The sequence below is a fragment of the Chelonoidis abingdonii genome, chromosome 23, assembly GCF_003597395.2.
Source record: "Chelonoidis abingdonii isolate Lonesome George chromosome 23, CheloAbing_2.0, whole genome shotgun sequence".
Taxonomy (NCBI): Eukaryota; Metazoa; Chordata; order Testudines; family Testudinidae; genus Chelonoidis; species Chelonoidis abingdonii.
This window is the reverse complement of record NC_133791.1, coordinates 4,935,326-4,952,042: the sequence shown is the minus strand read 5'-3', so window position 1 is coordinate 4,952,042 and position 16,717 is coordinate 4,935,326. Positions and strand designations below refer to the sequence as shown.

The 16,717-nt window shown below is 45.2% G+C and overlaps 2 protein-coding genes across 6 annotated transcripts in view; one reads left to right on the top strand and one right to left on the bottom strand.

Moving 5' to 3' along the window:
- The window catches only part of LOC116815447 (putative glutamate receptor), a 25,551-nt gene extending 17,644 nt beyond the window's left edge, over window positions 1-7,907 (top strand). For 2 of the 3 annotated variants that reach the window (XM_032763871.2, XM_032763872.2), the window contains exons 6-11: window positions 832-1,058; window positions 2,310-2,407; window positions 3,019-3,236; window positions 3,626-3,851; window positions 4,644-4,891; window positions 5,838-6,605. In XM_032763871.2, coding sequence (XP_032619762.1) covers window positions 832-1,058; window positions 2,310-2,407; window positions 3,019-3,236; window positions 3,626-3,851; window positions 4,644-4,891; window positions 5,838-5,930 — 1,110 coding nt within the window. In that variant the 3' untranslated portion in view covers window positions 5,931-6,605. Of the gene's footprint in view, window positions 1-831; window positions 1,059-2,309; window positions 2,408-3,018; window positions 3,237-3,625; window positions 3,852-4,643; window positions 4,892-5,837 lie in introns of all 3 variants that reach the window. The other variant, XM_032763873.2, reaches the window with a different exon arrangement.
- A 1,852-nt stretch (window positions 7,908-9,759) lies between these two features.
- Window positions 9,760-16,717, bottom strand: part of PANK4 (pantothenate kinase 4 (inactive)) — a 29,780-nt gene continuing 22,822 nt past the window's right edge. For 2 of the 3 annotated variants that reach the window (XM_032763868.2, XM_075060191.1), the window contains 6 exons: window positions 15,938-15,993; window positions 15,214-15,263; window positions 14,236-14,343; window positions 13,138-13,238; window positions 12,127-12,195; window positions 9,760-10,357 (listed from right to left, as the gene is read on the bottom strand). In XM_032763868.2, the coding sequence (XP_032619759.1) occupies window positions 10,144-10,357; window positions 12,127-12,195; window positions 13,138-13,238; window positions 14,236-14,343; window positions 15,214-15,263; window positions 15,938-15,993 (598 nt within the window). In that variant the 3' untranslated portion in view covers window positions 9,760-10,143. The other variant, XM_075060192.1, reaches the window with a different exon arrangement.

Below are 16,717 nucleotides of genomic sequence, written 5' to 3'. Positions count from 1 at the left end.
GAGCTCTGATAGACAGAGATTCTGTCTCCCCATACACGCGATCAGAGTTCCAGCTATCTCCCGTGCGGTGCCCTGCTGGAGCCTCTTTCAGGAGTTTGGGACTGCATTGCCCCTGCTGATCAGAGCTCCATGTGGCAAACCAGGAAATGAACAATCAAAAATTTTTGGCAGGGCTTTTCGCTGTTTATCATGGCCGTGCATCCGAGTTCAGATTGCTGTCCAGAGCGGTCACAGTGGTGCACTGTGGGATACCGCCCGGAGGCCAATACCGTTGATTTGCGGCCACACTAACCCTAATCTGATATGGTAATACCGATTTCAGCGCTACTCCTCTCGTTGGGGAGGAGAACAGAAACCCTTTATAGCGATGTAAAGGGCCTCGTAGTGTGGACGGGTGCAGCGTTACATCGTTTTAACGCTGCTGAAATCGGTTTAAACGCGTAGTGCAGACCAGGCCCAAGTCAATTACCATAAACTAGCTAGGACAGGTTTGAATGGGCACCTTGTCCTGTCCTGTGCTGCCACCTGGTGGCAAGTTGCAAGTTAGAGCCTGTGCTGCCCTGAGTCCGGCCCTGTGTACCTACTTGCAGCTCTCCAAATCCTGGCTCTGGCTCATGCCTGTAAATGCTGCAGCCTGGAGAAGTGAGAGGCAGAGCTCGCTTCTCAGCCCTGGCTCTTCTCGAAATGGGAGTGGTTTGCCAGAATGGCAAATAGGAGGCTGCTAAGCAGGACAGTGATGGGGTTTGTCTGGTGGCCACCTGTCCACTGGGAACTGAGACGCCCCCAGCTCGTGCCTCAAGGGCTGCTGAGATGTCCCCGCTTGCCCTGCAGGAAGCAGACCTCGCTGTGGCTCCCTTGACAATCACGTCAGCGAGGGACGAGGTGATTTCCTTCACCATGCCATTCCTGGCCACGGGGATTGGGATCCTGCTCAGGAAGGAGACTGCCTCCCAGGGTGCCTCTCTCTTCGGCTTCCTCGCTCCCTTCAGTAAGGAGACCTGGACTGGCGTGATGGTTGCTTACCTGCTGACCTGCCTCTGCCTGTTTCTTGCAGCTAGGTAAAAATACATCTGCTGTTCTCTACAGTGTGTTTGGCTTTCTCTGGGACGCATTGCTTTCCCCAGCCACCAAACAGATCCTTACTCCTAGCCAAAGCACTGGGTAGCATTTGCTCCTGCACACCTCAGAACAGCTCAGTGGGCTAAAAGTGCAAATAAAGTGTCTCTCTTAAGGCCCACAGTACTTGACAGATCACAGCAAAATCAGGGTCTCTTCCTCTCTAGATGCACAGTGCACCATGTCTCTAACATTGTAAGAAGCTTTGGATGCTCCATTTAAACATGTGAATTTCACCCCTGTGCTTTCACCTTCTTCACAGTTACTGTTCTCCTCTTAAACCTGACCATGTTTGTGTCTAAGGCGCTACTCCCCTGCTGCATTTCACCTCCGGGTACTTCACTCCCACTGGCTTCTGTAGGTGGAATTCTCTCTCCTTTCATGCCCATGCTGAGCAGGGATATTCAAGCATGTTGCGGGAGGAAGAACTTCACTTCCAAGCCAGCCGCAGTGTAGTCCCTCTGCAGCCACAGGCTAGAACAGCAGGTGCTGCTTTGCGTTCCTTGTGCTGGGATTTCACTGTGGAATCCATGGAATCACAGATCCACTAGCTGCGCCACCCGACCCAAGCGCCCTGCACAACCCTACTTTGCTGCTTCAGTACAGCTGAGGATGTGAACAGGCCCACTATTAGCACAGTCTCCCAGTAACCATGATCCTTCATGAATGTCTGGGCTGTTCCCCCTCCTTTCTCACTTGGAACTGCCTCATTGGATTTGTTCTTCTCCCTTGGCCTGGGTATAGGCTGGGGCAGCTAAGCAGCCCCGGTGCCAATGCATATTAGCCACCATTCATGCTCTCCCCACTAGCCTCAAGGGCTGAGTGCACTCGGTGTGCTGGGGCCCACACCTCTCGCTTTATACCAGGTCTTTTCCTTCAGCGCCGCCTCCCTCCCTGTGGAAAGCCCAGCTTCGTGGCCCAGCAGTTGTTCCTCCCAGCTGGCTGCCACTCTGGGCCAGTTTGGGAGAACGAGGCTCGTCATCTGTTTCTGGGGCGATGCCCCCGTCCCAAGGCTTCACTGCTGCGATGCACCCCAGGCCGAGGGCAGCATCAGCTGGTCGCCTCCGAGGTCCTCCAAACAGGAACACAGCACTCTGAATCCTAGACTGGAGCTGTGTGGGGCGTGGAACAACCCCGGCCCCTCTGTGGTTGATGCTGGTAGGGCTGTTGTGACACCTGGTTTCTTGCCATAGGCTGAGCCCCTGTGAATGGAAGGAGCCCAAGAGTGAGGAGAACCACTTCACCTTTCTGAACAGCCTCTGGTTTGGCGCGGGAGCTCTTACTCTGCAAGGTAGGACCCTAGTGGGGCTGTGGGTGTGACCAGATAAACCTTCAGCTGTCAGGGGGCCAATGTACCATTTCTGCCCACATCCATCGCATGCGGCTATGTGGCAGGCATGCTGTGCTCTGTGGACTGCCCTGCCCATTTGATTTCTGCAGGACGTCCAGCAGCACTAACTGTGCCCACAGACCGTGTCATCTACAGGGTATTGTCCGCAGACAGCACCTTAGTCATAGCTCTGCTTGAGTACCACAGGGGTGGGGGAGTCAGGCTTCAATGTGAGGTGGTTTGAAGGGACGTTAATTTAACACTGGTGTTTCTGAGGTTGGAGGGTGCCAACCTCTCCTTTGCTATTGGCCATTGGTGTGTTTCCATGCTGCGGGTGGGTGAATCGGGCTGAGGCAGTGTCGCTTGCCAGGGCTCATGCACAGGCACAAGGCTTGTGTGTGCTGGTCTCCAGCGCTGCAGGGGCAGTTTCTGTTCGGACAGGTGTTATTAAATAAAGAGAAACGCACTTCTTAAATACATGTGTTTACATGGTATGGTACCAGCTGCCCTTGCTGTCCCTTTTGTGCGCCTGTCAAGCTGCTAAGCCTGCGGCTGCCTTCTCTCCTCTGCAGGTGCAGCACCTCATCCCAAAGCCCTGTCTGGGCGAATCATTGCTGCCATCTGGTGGCTCTTCACCATCTCTCTGCTGGCTGCCTACACTGCCAATTTCACCGCCTTGCTGCGCTCTGGGAACGAGCCGCTTCCGATCCAGACTTTTGAAGATCTTGTGAAGCAGAGAGAGATCGAGTTTGGGACAGTAGAAGGTTCCTCCACGTTTCAGTTCTTCAAGGTGCCTGACCCTCTAGTAGATTCCCTACGAGCCCAGGAGCTGTGATTGTGCTCAGAGTCAGCATAGCTTTGATGAGCTTCTTTTGCTTAGCTAGTGAGCGTCCTCGATAGGTTGGATGTGTTCCCGCTCCAGTTCTTGCTGACTTTTTAAGCTGTGTATCCCTGATCTGCCTGGTGACGCTTTACCTTTTATCTGAAACCTGTGTTCCTCCCTGAGAGACTGGTTAACTTCCCCGCCAGACATTGGCAGCTCTCAGTACAGAGGCTCAGAGGGAGAGAGAGTTTAAATTTTCTTCTCCAGACGGCTATTTTGCAATTGGTGCCTCCTGGTCTAGTACAGCAGCTCCCATGATCACTGCTAGGTTTGACGCTTTCCTTTGTGGGCTGCAGAACTCCAGGAATCCCGTCCATCAGATGATCTACGAGTACCTGGACAAGAGGAGAGACCACGTTTTAGTCAAAAACTACCACGAGGCAGTTCAGCGTGTGCTGGAATCGAATTACGCCTTCATTGGGGAATCCATATCCCAAGACCTTCTTGCAGCCAGGCACTGCAATTTGATCAGGGCCCCTGAGGTCGTTGGAGCAAGGGGATATGGCATCGCTACAGCAAAGGGTGAGACATGTCTGCTGCTTTGTTTCCACCCCGCCAGTTCCTTTCAACTCACTTGCAGCAACTGTGCCACAGAGCTAAGAACCCCCGATTTCTAGATCCACTTCAGTGCCCTTCTGCCAGCACATGGGGCACAGGACAACTTCAGTGGACTAGGTTCCAACAGCCTCTCCTGCCAGGGGAGCTCAGTGACCCAAAGCAATGTCAGTATCCAACGTATTAATTCTTCTGATGACTTTGGGCTCCCAAAGTTTTGCTTTCTGACATGGACCTTTCATTCTTTATAGGCTAAAGAATCCTCTGCCGGTCAGTGATTGGTTAATTTTTTTCTGTAACCCCAACGTCCCAGAATAGCAGCCGATGCATTCTGAGGACTTTAAAAGTTTGCTGCCGCCTCCTGGAAGGCTTTGTTGGTTGTTCTCTTTAATGGCTGTCCTGCCTGTACTTTTCACATTGCCTTTCCCTGTATCTCTTTAATTATTTTTTTAGGCGGACTGGCATGAGGATAGCTCAGCAGCTCAGCCGCTCTTACTGCTTGGCTGTTTTGAGAGATGACTGCTTGTTTTTAAAATGCAAAGATTTAACATTATCTGTCATGGTTATCCCATCTTTCCTCTCAAAGAGCTTCAGCAGTTACACACTCACAATATACCTGGACTGCAGCCATCCCAGAGGTAGTAAGCAGCAGCCAGCTGACTACATGCTGCATATTTATGGGTTGTGCCTAAGTGGCTACCATTAAGTTGTGCAAGTGTCGTATAATGCTCCAGTTCATTTCTCTCTGCTACCCTGCAGGATCACCCTGGGCCAATAAACTCTCCCTTGCTGTCCTGAAACTGGGCGAATCAGGCAACCTGGACTACCTGCGTAACAAGTGGTGGGAGACCACCTGTTTCCATAAGGGCCCAGACACATGGAGTCCTCTGAAACCCCAAGCCATGGGTGGACTTTTCCTGGTTCTTGCGATCGGCCTCGCGCTGGGAGTGACTGTGGCTTTGGTGGAGTTGTCAAACAGGAGCCGACATGCTGCTGAACGGGAGAAGGTAAGTGGCACTGTGATGCCTCCTTACTTTTGCATGGCACTGCTCTCATGTGGTGGACCTAGATCCCCGCCCCCAGTACGCTGTAACTAGCGAGTCAGAGAGGTGTCCGGGTCCCCACCTGGGGGAAAACATTTGACACAAGGTATATCTGCGCTGCAACTGGAGATGTAATTTCCAGCTCAGGTTACAAAGCTAGTGTCTGAGTATGTACCTAGGATCTCAGACAGGATTGTGCATGAGCTGTTAGCCCATAACACCAGTGCTCGATCAAAGCCAGTGTGGCTACATCCACCCAAGCTGGAAATTACATCTCTAGCTGCAGCGGAGATGTATCCTTAGAAACAATCGTTCTGTATTACTACAGATCTTCGCACAAAACTCAGATCTCCATTATGGAAAGAACTCTGTTGATTCCTCACCGAGAGCGATGATCTAACATTTCCACAGCCTGTGGTTTGTGATGATATCATTGAGGGTTATGAATTCATGTAGGGAATAAACTGGAGGAGATAAGAAAAAAACTTGTTTTGTTTTGTTTAACTCTAGTTATCAGTGAGTATCCGTGTGGCTTCTAACTTGCTAGGTGTGGACAGACAGAGGATGAGTGTGTGTCAGAATTAACATCAACTGAATTGCTTACATTATGCTGCTGTAAAACTGGTGCAAGTGGAAAGTCTTGGCAGTACACCCACTTGATTTGCTACTTCTGTCCTGTTTCCTTGGCAATGATAAAGTACCAGTACTTCCAACGAATGCTTTGACAAGTAAGGGAAGGAAGGGAAGGAATGCAAAGAAAAGACAGCTCCTGCAGTTCCTGTACTTGAATCTCAGCCTTGTTGTGCTCAGCTGACTCCTTAGTACAGCTGAGACACTGTGCACATTGAAGGGGACTTTTCTGGGTCACATGGAACACCTTCTCTTCCCCCACCCCCTTCGTATCTTTCAGAAATCTTGCTGCTCTGTTCTCATCGAGGAGATGAGTCATCGGTTCAGAATAAAAGAAGGTGCAAGAGAGAATCCAGAAAAGGTTAAACCATAAGAAGCTCTTTGGGGAGTGGAGTCTCAGTATTAATCAATTTCTTTCCTACTGTGTGTATTCACTAGTAGTTGTTTCTCTGCACTGGCACTATAGCTCTGTATGCCTAGAGTGTAGCTTCCCTAGCACTAGGAAAGGTCAATCTCTGTAATGATTGAACCGCATGCAGAGAACTACATAGCTCAGAGGACTGATTCCAGATCCTAGCCGCTCTAGAGCGCCAAATTCAGTCTAGCAATGATGACTGAAGATGTCAGCATCTGATGGCTGTTTGGTGCCCTACATAAAACCGTCCCAGCTCAAAGGTTGAGGACTGAGCCAACGTGGTGAGTGAGCACCTCATTCATAAAAGGTTCTGTCTACACTGGACTTGTCGGTGTGGCTGCAGAACATAACAGTAGCAGTGAAGCCTTAGCAGCACGGGCCGGATAGTTCCCTCCGCTGCTGGGTATGTTTTGAAGCAATTAGCCCATGTTGCCACAGCTTCACTTCTCTTGTTGTTTGAACCAGCTTGGGTATGTCTGTGCACCACAATCACACCTGACTGCAGTGTAGACATACCCTTAGCATATGGCAGCACTGCAGCCGGGGACGTGACTGGCAGCTTGTGTAGGGTAAGCTAGCTCGAGTACCAGCAAGCACAGGTCTGTCTACAGGCTGGGCCAGGCCCAGCTGGCCTTTAGAAGTGGACCCTGCAGCTCAGAGTTGAGGCACATAAGCAATAGCCACTGATGCGTCTCTGCCCTGTCCCCTGGGCTGTACCTGCTCTGTGACGAAGCAGAGGATTGTGGCTGTCAAGCCAGCAACTTCCATCAGTGGTAATTGGTTTTTTTAAATGCTCAAAACTGGAGCTGTGAGTGAAGTGGGATCAGTGTGAATATTTTAGAACCAAGCGTAGGAGACTATAATGAGACTTCCAGAGCAGCATAAAATAGAATGATCAGCATTTTCCATGGTGCTGCCTAGGTTCCCGCCTGCCATTTTTCAGGATGACAAAGATCATGTCTGTACAGAGCTTTGAGTACTGAAAATGAAACAAGTATCAAAGAACAGCTTTGCTGGACAGAATACACTTATTTGGCTCTAGAGCATGGGAATAACTGTATTAAAAAGCAAACTGTGATATTTAGCTTTTAAGTTAATGCAGCTGCCTGGCACCTGCCAATGTTCATCAATATAACTTCCTCCCAGTGAGATTTCAAAACACGTCTGCTAGCCAGGAGCATGTTGAAGGGCAGAGGTTGAGATTCACTCCCATGCAAAACTTCCAGTCTCAGGTTCCTAGGTCTCACTCACCTACTGTACAAAGGTGAGTTTTTCCCAGTGATAATGTATTAGCATCAGCCTATTAAAAAAAAAAGGGAGGGGGGTGCAAATCTTGCTGCCTGCAGTTTTCAAACTGAATGACTCAATATTCCATTGCAGTCACTCTTTCTACGGGTGGCTGATACTAACAGCTTCAGTTATACTGAGCTTGAACTAGATAAAATGAGGTAAATCAACTAAAATAACCTCGCTCTTAAACCCGCAGGGCCAATTTAAAGGGTCCCAGCTTAACTAATATGTGATCAAACATTGCACTGCATTGTTATTACGCTTGGTTTCAGAGAGTTTTTGTTGCCTTTCAGCATATCAGAAGATCTGGGCTTGGTGGCATGTTACACAGCATATGCATTGCCCTCCTGTATATACTGCCTTGTATCTGCTGCTAGTTTTGCTTGGGTGCAGAGGGAAAGGGTTAAGAGGCGGAGTCCGTTTCAGTAACATACTGACTATTGGCAACTGCAAAGCTTGAGAAACCTGCATTGCCTTGTGGTAGCAAAAACACCTGGAGGGAGCATCTTTGTACCTGGCAACTAAGAGTTCTGTCAAAGCGTAAGAGGGCCAGTCTGATCACTTGATTGAAGTTACTTAAGGACATGTTTAATCCCTGCTATTACAGAGTAGGAATTTTCAAATTAAACATTCAATGATACTGTCCATGTGGTTTGTTTTGGATGAAAGATATAAGGGATCTAATCTAAGGGAGAATAAAGTATGTGGTGATCTCTATCTACCCCCAGAACGGTAAGAGCCCTTCCCCTACTGTTTGGCTGGGTGGTGAGGGAAGAATAAGGATGATGACTATGGTTCATACTCCCCCTCTGGCTTACTGTGCCAATACATGGTGCTTTACGGGGAGAGCAGACTTCTGTGCTGAGACTATCCCTCCTCTTGTAAGAAATAAGCTAGTGCTTTAATACAAGGCTGAGAGCCACACAGCAAATGCTATAAAACAGAACTATGAAAGCCTGTCACCACTGCAAAGGTAATCAATCCGCTCACTTAAAAAAAAGTAGTTTTAAGTAAGTCACATGCTCTTTTTCAAACTACATTAAATTAGTTCATGACAAGTTGACTCTGCTCTTCCATCCCAGCGCTTGTTGGGACCTGTTAAGTAGAAGTAGCAGGGTTGTACTGAGTCCCTTCTGAATGTCATATTCATGTAGTCTGTAGCAGCAGGATGGCCTTGGGGTCTAGGCACTGGCCTGGCATTTCTGTCTCAGCAGTCTACCAGTAAAATGAAGAGGTACTTCCCCTCTCATGCAGTAGGTTGGTAAAAAAAAAAAAAAAAAAAAAAATTTTAAGCTGCTAGATGCAACATAGGAGTGGGTGTGTAAGTACACTAGAGAGACTTACATGGAGTTGGGAGTCGAGAAGCAATAGGATACTGCTGCTATATTTAATGTTTTGGCACTGAAAGTCAATGAAGGATCTGGAGCACACCTCTACCTCAATATAATGCTGTCCTCGGGAGCCAAAAAGATCTTACTGCGTTATAGGTGAAACCGCGTTATATTGAACTTGATTTGATCCACTGGAGTGCACAGCCCCCCCCCCCCCCCCCCCCGAAGCGCTGCTTTACTGTGTTATATCTGAATTCGTGTTATGTCGGGTCACGTTATATCGAGGCAGAGGTGTATCTTTCTTTACAAGCTAATGGAAACTTCACCAGCCAGCAGGCTTATGTTACTACAGATTTTCTACTCTTTAGAATATCAGGAGCAGAGGAGAAACAGGCATCTTCTCCCAGGTAGCTTTGGAGAATGGCCAGGTGGGAGTCATTACCACTCACTCTGAATGGCTATTTGATGCTCAAGATCTAGCCATAACACTCCAACTACCTGTCTTTATTTAAGGGAAACTGGAGCAGAGCTGAAATGAATGTGAGCATGACCTGAAATCACTTGTTAGTTGTATAGGTACAGTACTTTGAGCTGATCAATAAAAGCCAAGTAGTTTAGCATGGATATGTGTATATTTGGCTAATACCTTATTGCGAGGGAGAGTTTAACAAGCAGACCAGATGTAGATAAATGTTCATTAGCTGATTCTGTCTTTAGGGTACAGGAAAATCAAATGGAAGAAGTGAGTACATAGGAATTCTTGAAGTCCTTATTCCAGATTAATTCCTGCTGTAATGTAAGTAGCTGTATAGGTGAGGAATTTAGCTTGCTTTGGTTCAGTCCTAAAAACTTATACAATTTAGCTGAAGAGACTGGTTTTTCTTACCACATTTAGCTGGGATCCAGAAGACTATAAGAGCCAAGAATAGAAGTGGGTAAGCTTCAGGAATTTAACTTCACCCTGCAGCAGTTGGATAAATCTTAGCAGCAATAACTCTCCCATCTGCTACTCTCATTGATGATCAGGTCAGTAGGTTCCTGTGTGTCTGAAATACTCCCTTGCGAGCTCTAAGCAGTGTTAAGTCTCTTCCTAGCTTAACTAGAGAGAATTTAGACAGGTCTGAAATATTTCATGAACTAAAATATTCAAGTGCAAAATCAAACGCTTTCAGCACTTTAAAAACTCTATTTGGTATGTGCCAAGTCACTGCTGGCATAGTAAGCAGCGATATATAAAAAGATTTCATAGACATTTAAATATATTTCTATATGAATGTCTCACAGAACAAAAAAATAAAGTCTTTCCATCACAAATACTGCAGCATTAAAATAAACACTTACCAAAATAAACAGTGAGTGATATACATATATATTTTGGGTGTATTTTTTTTTTATATAATGAATATTGTTGCTTTAAGTCACAAAGCACAATATAAATATGGAATTTCATGTGAACTCATTTTCCCTGTCGTAATAAAAATACATTCTTTACAATTAAAGTAAAACTAGTGCAAGTCCATTGCTGCCACGCTTCAGGCCTCCAGCCCCAGTCACTTGAGTGGCACTTCATACTTAAAGATGACACTGAAGATTTTCCCACCCAGACGATCAGCCAACCAAGAGTTTTTGATGACTGCAAGTTTGAGGCTCTCGCACTGCAGAGCTGCATAGTAATTCGTATGGATAGCGCGGCCCATCCCTTCAATTATAACCAAGTCAGTCTTCCGCTCCCTGACCAGCAGGGCCAGGCCTTTGTCCAGCCGACTGTAATGAGATGCAGACAGAAAATGTAATTGTCCAGTTACATGAGTAATGTAGTAAGGTCTGACTACATCTAAAGCGTAGATTGACCTAATGATGTTGCTCAGAGCTGTGAACAATCTGTCACCCTGTGTGACATAGTAAAGTAGACATAACCCCCACTGACAATGCAGCTAGGTCAACTAAGGAATTTTTCCACTTATCAGCTAGAGGTGGATTACCTCCGTCGATGGAAAAACTCCTTCCATGGGTGCATGAAATATCTACGCTACACCAGCATAGCTGCTATGCCAGTGTAATATAGATGCACTCAAAGATTACCTGATAGTCCACGGCTCTAAAGTCCATCTGGCTTGCAGGGAACACCTTCCGGTGCTCCAGAGACTTTAGCCTGCAGGCAGGTGGATTTAATGTTTACATTGCAATCACAGGCTGTAGTTGCAGCTTCTGTTAGACATCCTACCAACAATGTACTGATGTCAGCCTTCCCAGACCCCTCAGCTAGCTAGCCCATGCTACCATGGCTTTACTGCTCCAGTACCTGAGCTAGCTTCAATGGCGCTAGCTCAGGTATGGCTACACAAGCTGCACTCACTCCATGATTTCAATGGAGATATACACTTAGCCAGACCTGCTAGGTGGTAGTTCGCTCCTTCTGTCAGGGAAGGTTAGAAATGGTTGATTATTCTTTCAAGAGGGCTATCTTCCTTTCCCCATGCATTGTTTCCTCTTTTAAAGCAATTAGTCCAACAACTAGGGAAAGAGAAGGGAGCAGGAGCATCATTGTGGCTCTTTGTAATCCATTTGGCACTGCCAATTGAGAGAAACCAAGTTACATAGAGCAGGGCTTGTGAGATGTCCTCAAGCTCCCCTCTCCCCTTGCAATTTTCTCAAGTCAGGCCTACAGCGCTCTGATTGCATTCTACCTGTCTTTTGAGACGGCAGCTTGAATGCAAGCAAAGGGTTCAGTTAACTACTTTAGAGAGACTGAAGGGTACCAAGGCAACAACATGAGGCCTAGGAAATAAAGCATTACATCGAGCTCTGCAAGTGACAAAGCTGTAAGATGTTTGATTGTGCCAAGTACAGATGGGATCAAGATGTTAGAAAGAAACCAAGCACTAGTGGGCATTCAGTTTTTCAGTGAGCTGCTGAAGAGGATCGCTTCCTTTCTGCATCAAGTTAAAGATCTTACTGCAGCTTTGATTTAAGCACTAGATAATAGGAATCTGCAAAGAGACTGAATCTTGGGGTTAAGTCCCCTTTTCTCTGCGCTGGGGCAAGGACTCAAGTTAACTTCAGGTGCTTGCTGTTACATCCTGTACATAAGGCACTTGTGACTCAGAAAATAACTACTTTAAGACAGAGCTGATCTAGGCAGAACTGCCTGCAATGACTGCAGGATTAGGCCTGTTACCCTTAAGCACCAATTTTTCATTTCCTGCAATAACTACCTGATGTAGTTACTTAAAAATGCAGAGTAGCTGAATATTCTGAGCCAAAGCTTTTAATGTTTAATTCACTTGTGAAGGTGAAAGTAGATGTGTTTACTGCAGCAGGAGAGAATTAAAATCTCAGACAGGCAGCACAGACTGATTATCATCATCATACATGTTTGTTTGCAGGTTTCAGCAAGTATAGTGGATTTTATAGAAATGCTCTCTTGAAAGAAAGAGGTTGGGTGGTTACTGTACTAAAGGGCAGAATCTACCTCCACTGCATGGCTAAGGCAGAGCATTTACAATACACATTTCATCCACTGGTAAACATACCTCAGATCTAAACATGGGGAACTGGAACCTGTTTGTACCAACAGCAGCCTCTCTTCCATCAGCGCAGATCTTTGGGGGGAAATAAAATCAAATCAAACAAACCACATGATTTCTTACGCTACCCTCTAAACAAGAAAGTCCTGAAGGCAAGACCCTAGTGAAAGCCAAGCCCATAATGCAGCCAGGCTGGCATTAGTCTGAAACAATCCAAGGCTTAACTCCCGCCCTGCAGACCAGAGCCAAGCTCTAGCTTACTCCATGGAGACAGATGGGGCAACCTAGACACTAAGGCTGAATTGTGAGTATCCAGACACATGACTGCAGGCTGCAGCATACCCTGCCACCAAGATGCTCAGTGCCTGTTGCTGATGATTGAGAAACAATCTTATGTACCTAGAAAGGGGGGCAACTCAGGCAGCCTTTTCCAGAATTTCACTCTAAACCTGTTAAAAGGTTATGAAGCAGTTGCTTGGACAGTGGGGATGTATTTCACTCATGCAGCCCTAGAAGAGATGCTTTGTAACCACATTAATGTGCATTTCTCTCGTTTCATAATTCAAAAACGTTAATGTCTGTAAGGATTTGAGTGGCATCATGGAAGGGATCCCCAAGAACAGTTAAAATATTTCTTTGGCGTTTTATCATCTTGTATCATGAAAACTGAAAGTGTCTGAATTCTAGCTTATTGTTGCAGAATAGGCAGTTTTCAATTTCTGCTCAGTTTTCATAAAGTCTCACTTTAGTGTGTCTCCATTTATTTCAGGTTCTGGTTCTCATGCGTTAGCCAAATGGGGTTGAGTATGAGCTACAATCATTACAGGGCTGTTCTCCTTTCACTGACATTTAAGATGTAGTGGATCTTGTGTAGATCCCGTATTCTACACCTTCAGCACAGACAGTATTTCCTTTTAAGGGCAGGTCAAAGTGCAGGCTCTAGTATAAGTATCTATATATGTAGTCAGGTGGCCTTTTTTCTTCATACAATTCAAAAAAGGGAAAAGAGAGACTTACTGGATAATGGGATCCATTGCTGCTATCCGCTCAGTGACAATCAAGGATTCACTGTAGGTAACATCGTTTAATGCAGGGCCGGAGTTACAAGCCAATATAACCTGCAGCAAAGAGACCAGAAGATTTCCCTGCTTATCTAAGATACTCACACATTCATCAAAACAGGTGGAGGTAGAAGAATGTTTAGTTGAACTCTCAATTTCAAAAGATGATCAAGGTTGTTTCATGCTCTATGGCTGCCCTCAAATTGTTCCTGCCAAACTGTGGCTTTACAATGACCTTCTATTTTTTGTTTTCCCTCCCCAATTACTGCATGGAAACTCAACACAACCAGCATCAGCCTGCACCCGTGCATGTATTCTCGCTTCTAAGTTTAGAGATTAAATATTTTCCACAAACAGAAGCATGATTTTTAGTTGGCTAAAGCCAGTGGTTGTATCAGACTTAAAAGAAAACAAAGTTTATTCCACTACTGTCTCCTAATACATCATCATTTTGGATTGGAGTTGCCAATTTCACAGAGTTATTACTTTTACCAAGACTTCCTAAACTTTTTCTCAGATACCCCTAGCTTTACTTAAAAGGATTGAGGACCTCAAACCTAACAGCCATTTATTAGTAAATTTACCCATCACCGTTTAAGGTCCCTGTCACCACACCCACAACTCCCTTATCAGTAGTCAATGACCCAATGCTGTCAGATTTACTGCCATTTAGTAACTCCTTAAACTGTTCTAGCACATTTCAACTAAAGAGATCATAGCACTTTTAATTTACATCCCCCCCCCGCAAAATTCCTCAGTTTCTCCTGCAGTAGGTTATTATTAGACCCATTTCACAGCTCAGCAGCTAGAGGTTGTGATTTTAAGTCGGAGCAGAGATGGAGCTAGAAACCAGGAGTCCTGACTCCTAAATTCCCTTGCACATATCACTTGGCCACATTCCTCTCAGTTGGGTACATTATTAGAATTTCTGGTGCACAGAAGTGCTTTAGCAGATGTTAGCAGGAAGTAGTGTTAAGTCTTTCACTATTAGTGAACACTTCAGACAAATTATAAAGACCATGAAGCATCCATAATCCAGAGTGCTCAAACTCACCTCTGAACCTCTAGAGAGTAGCTCTCTGACAAAGGGGAAGACTCCTAAAATGATGTCTATTCCACTGTTATCTGCGAAAATTAAGGCACATTTATGAGGGGGACCTTCCTGAAAGAGAAAACCAGTGCATTCAGGGTTGAGTTGCCAGTTCTCATAAGTTCAATGACTAATGTGTGTTAATTATTTACAAAGATTCAGATCAAACCCCCAGACTCTAAGTATCCAGAAATTAATGACCTCATTGGCAAATGTCTGCATGGGTCACCATTACTTGGAAGCAGCTCAGCTCCCCTGCTGCTGAAGAGGGCTATGCTGACAGCCCTGGAAACAGTACAAGTAGAGCAAGATTTCCACAACACAGTCCTGCCAACGAGGTTTAAAGCAGCCTTGAACTACCCTATTCCCTTAGGGGTAGCATCTTCAAACTCTGATCAATTAATCTTAGGCCTGCCAACTAAAGTGAAATGGGGCAATTTTGTCACATCAATACCAACTGAGGCTACGGAACAGCCAAAGATGTGACTACTCCATAGCCACCACTGATCTGGGCTGGCTTAGTACTAGGCAACTAAAACGACAAGCTTATGGCCTAGTCCCACTGCCCTTCAATTTATTCCAATTCTGATGCTGTGAAACTTTAAAACCAGTCTTATGGCACTGCAATTCATGCTGCTTAAAGTATTTTCGTTAAACGCTGACTGAGGTTTTGATGAGGAGTTACAAATCTTCTTTGCTTCGGGGTTTTTAAATTGTACAACACAAGTAATATGTTTTCCACTTTAATAACCTCAATCACAAAATGCATATATGATCAGTAATTACAGAGCTTGAAGATTTTTTTTTTTTTTAAGGTGGAAATTTTCGCCGGAAATATTGGTTGCACTAGGCAACTCAAAAGGTGATCATAGTAATTTTTATAACTATTGCATAAATCTAAGTAAATCTCTCATAGTTAAAGTCACAATGGCCCAAGCCTACCTTTAGTCGTTGTATCCACTCACTGTAGGAATCTTCTAGCCATGGGCGCTCTGTAGAGTTGACAAAATCAGCAGGTTAGCATTTTTCTCACAGCAATCTTTGTAAGCATTGTTAGAACAAGTACTTATGAAAAGACAGGTCAGGTTTATACACATTTCTATCTACTTTAACATTAAAACATTTGAGCACTGGATGATGCTGTAATATTAAATTTGTACGTTCACAGAACTCTTGGGCTCATAACTGTGAAAGCAGATCAGTTAGTTTTCCTGAAGTAGCACTTTATAAAGAATACAGGACAAGTCGTAAGAGATTAGAGTCAGTGTCCCCAGTGGCACACTATTACCCCTCGTAGGACAACCATGATGACCACTTTCTATTTGGTGTTGCTAAGCAGGAGGTATATTTAGACTAGCACGCAGGCAAAGACGGTTGACATTCAGGGGAAGTGTTCATTGGAGCCGTTTTGCTCACTGGAAAAAAAAAAATCTTATGTGCTCTGGACTAAGAGGAAATGTGGCCCTGACATCTTTGGAATTCAGATAGCAGCAATTCAGTGAAGTACTGTAGCATAGTCATCTGGAATAAAGACTAGACACCACTGATTTCATGTGACCTTCCTTGGTAGCAGAACTCTCTCCCACTAGACACTTCTTTGCCTACCTCCATTCTTATTCTTGTGTCAACACACAAAGGCAAGATGCCACAGAATGATTCTCTATACCTTGCAATTTTTCCTTGGCTTCTTCAAATCCAAATTGTGGCTCAGATTCCAGAACTCTGCATCAGAAGACAGACAAATAGGACAGCATTAAACAAGTTTATCCCACATAGGTGCCCTGTCCAAACAGCTCTGCACTGAACAAACAAGTATCAGATGGGGATTTTATAGCATCAGTTTTAGTGAGGGTGTGCAGAAACCCACGGCTGAACAATAGGTGCTTTATATTATTTTTAAAAACAAAAGATTCAGATTTATTCTCAAATAATAAGAGCTCTTATGCTCACAGGAAAAAGCTGCCAGCACCATATGAAAACATGCAGTCATTAACAATAAATTCTAAGGAAAGCATCAAATGGTATCACCTACATTCTCATGTAAACATTATTTATGATTTATATGTAATCATGACAAACTGCAAAACAAATTTGGGAGATCTTTCTACAGTAAGCGGTAATCTGCCATGTTTAGTTTGAAGGTAGCAGTAGAACTGGTACTGAGCATTCTGTCATACTTTTAAACAAAGCCATTTTAAAGTTAGAAAACTGGTTGACAATATATTACAGACTTCCCCATCAGCTAGACATTTTAAGCAAAAAGCCCAACCACAATTAAATGGTGGTGTGGATGATGCAATGGCGATTCAGGAATATATAGTGGCCTGGTTTAATTTCAAGTGATCAGCAGAGAAATGTTTCAGGGTTCTGCTGGGTTTCTCCACCATCCTTGACCCTTTCCCCATTCCCATTCGAGGTGTAGATATTGCCTGCAAATCAATTCCGA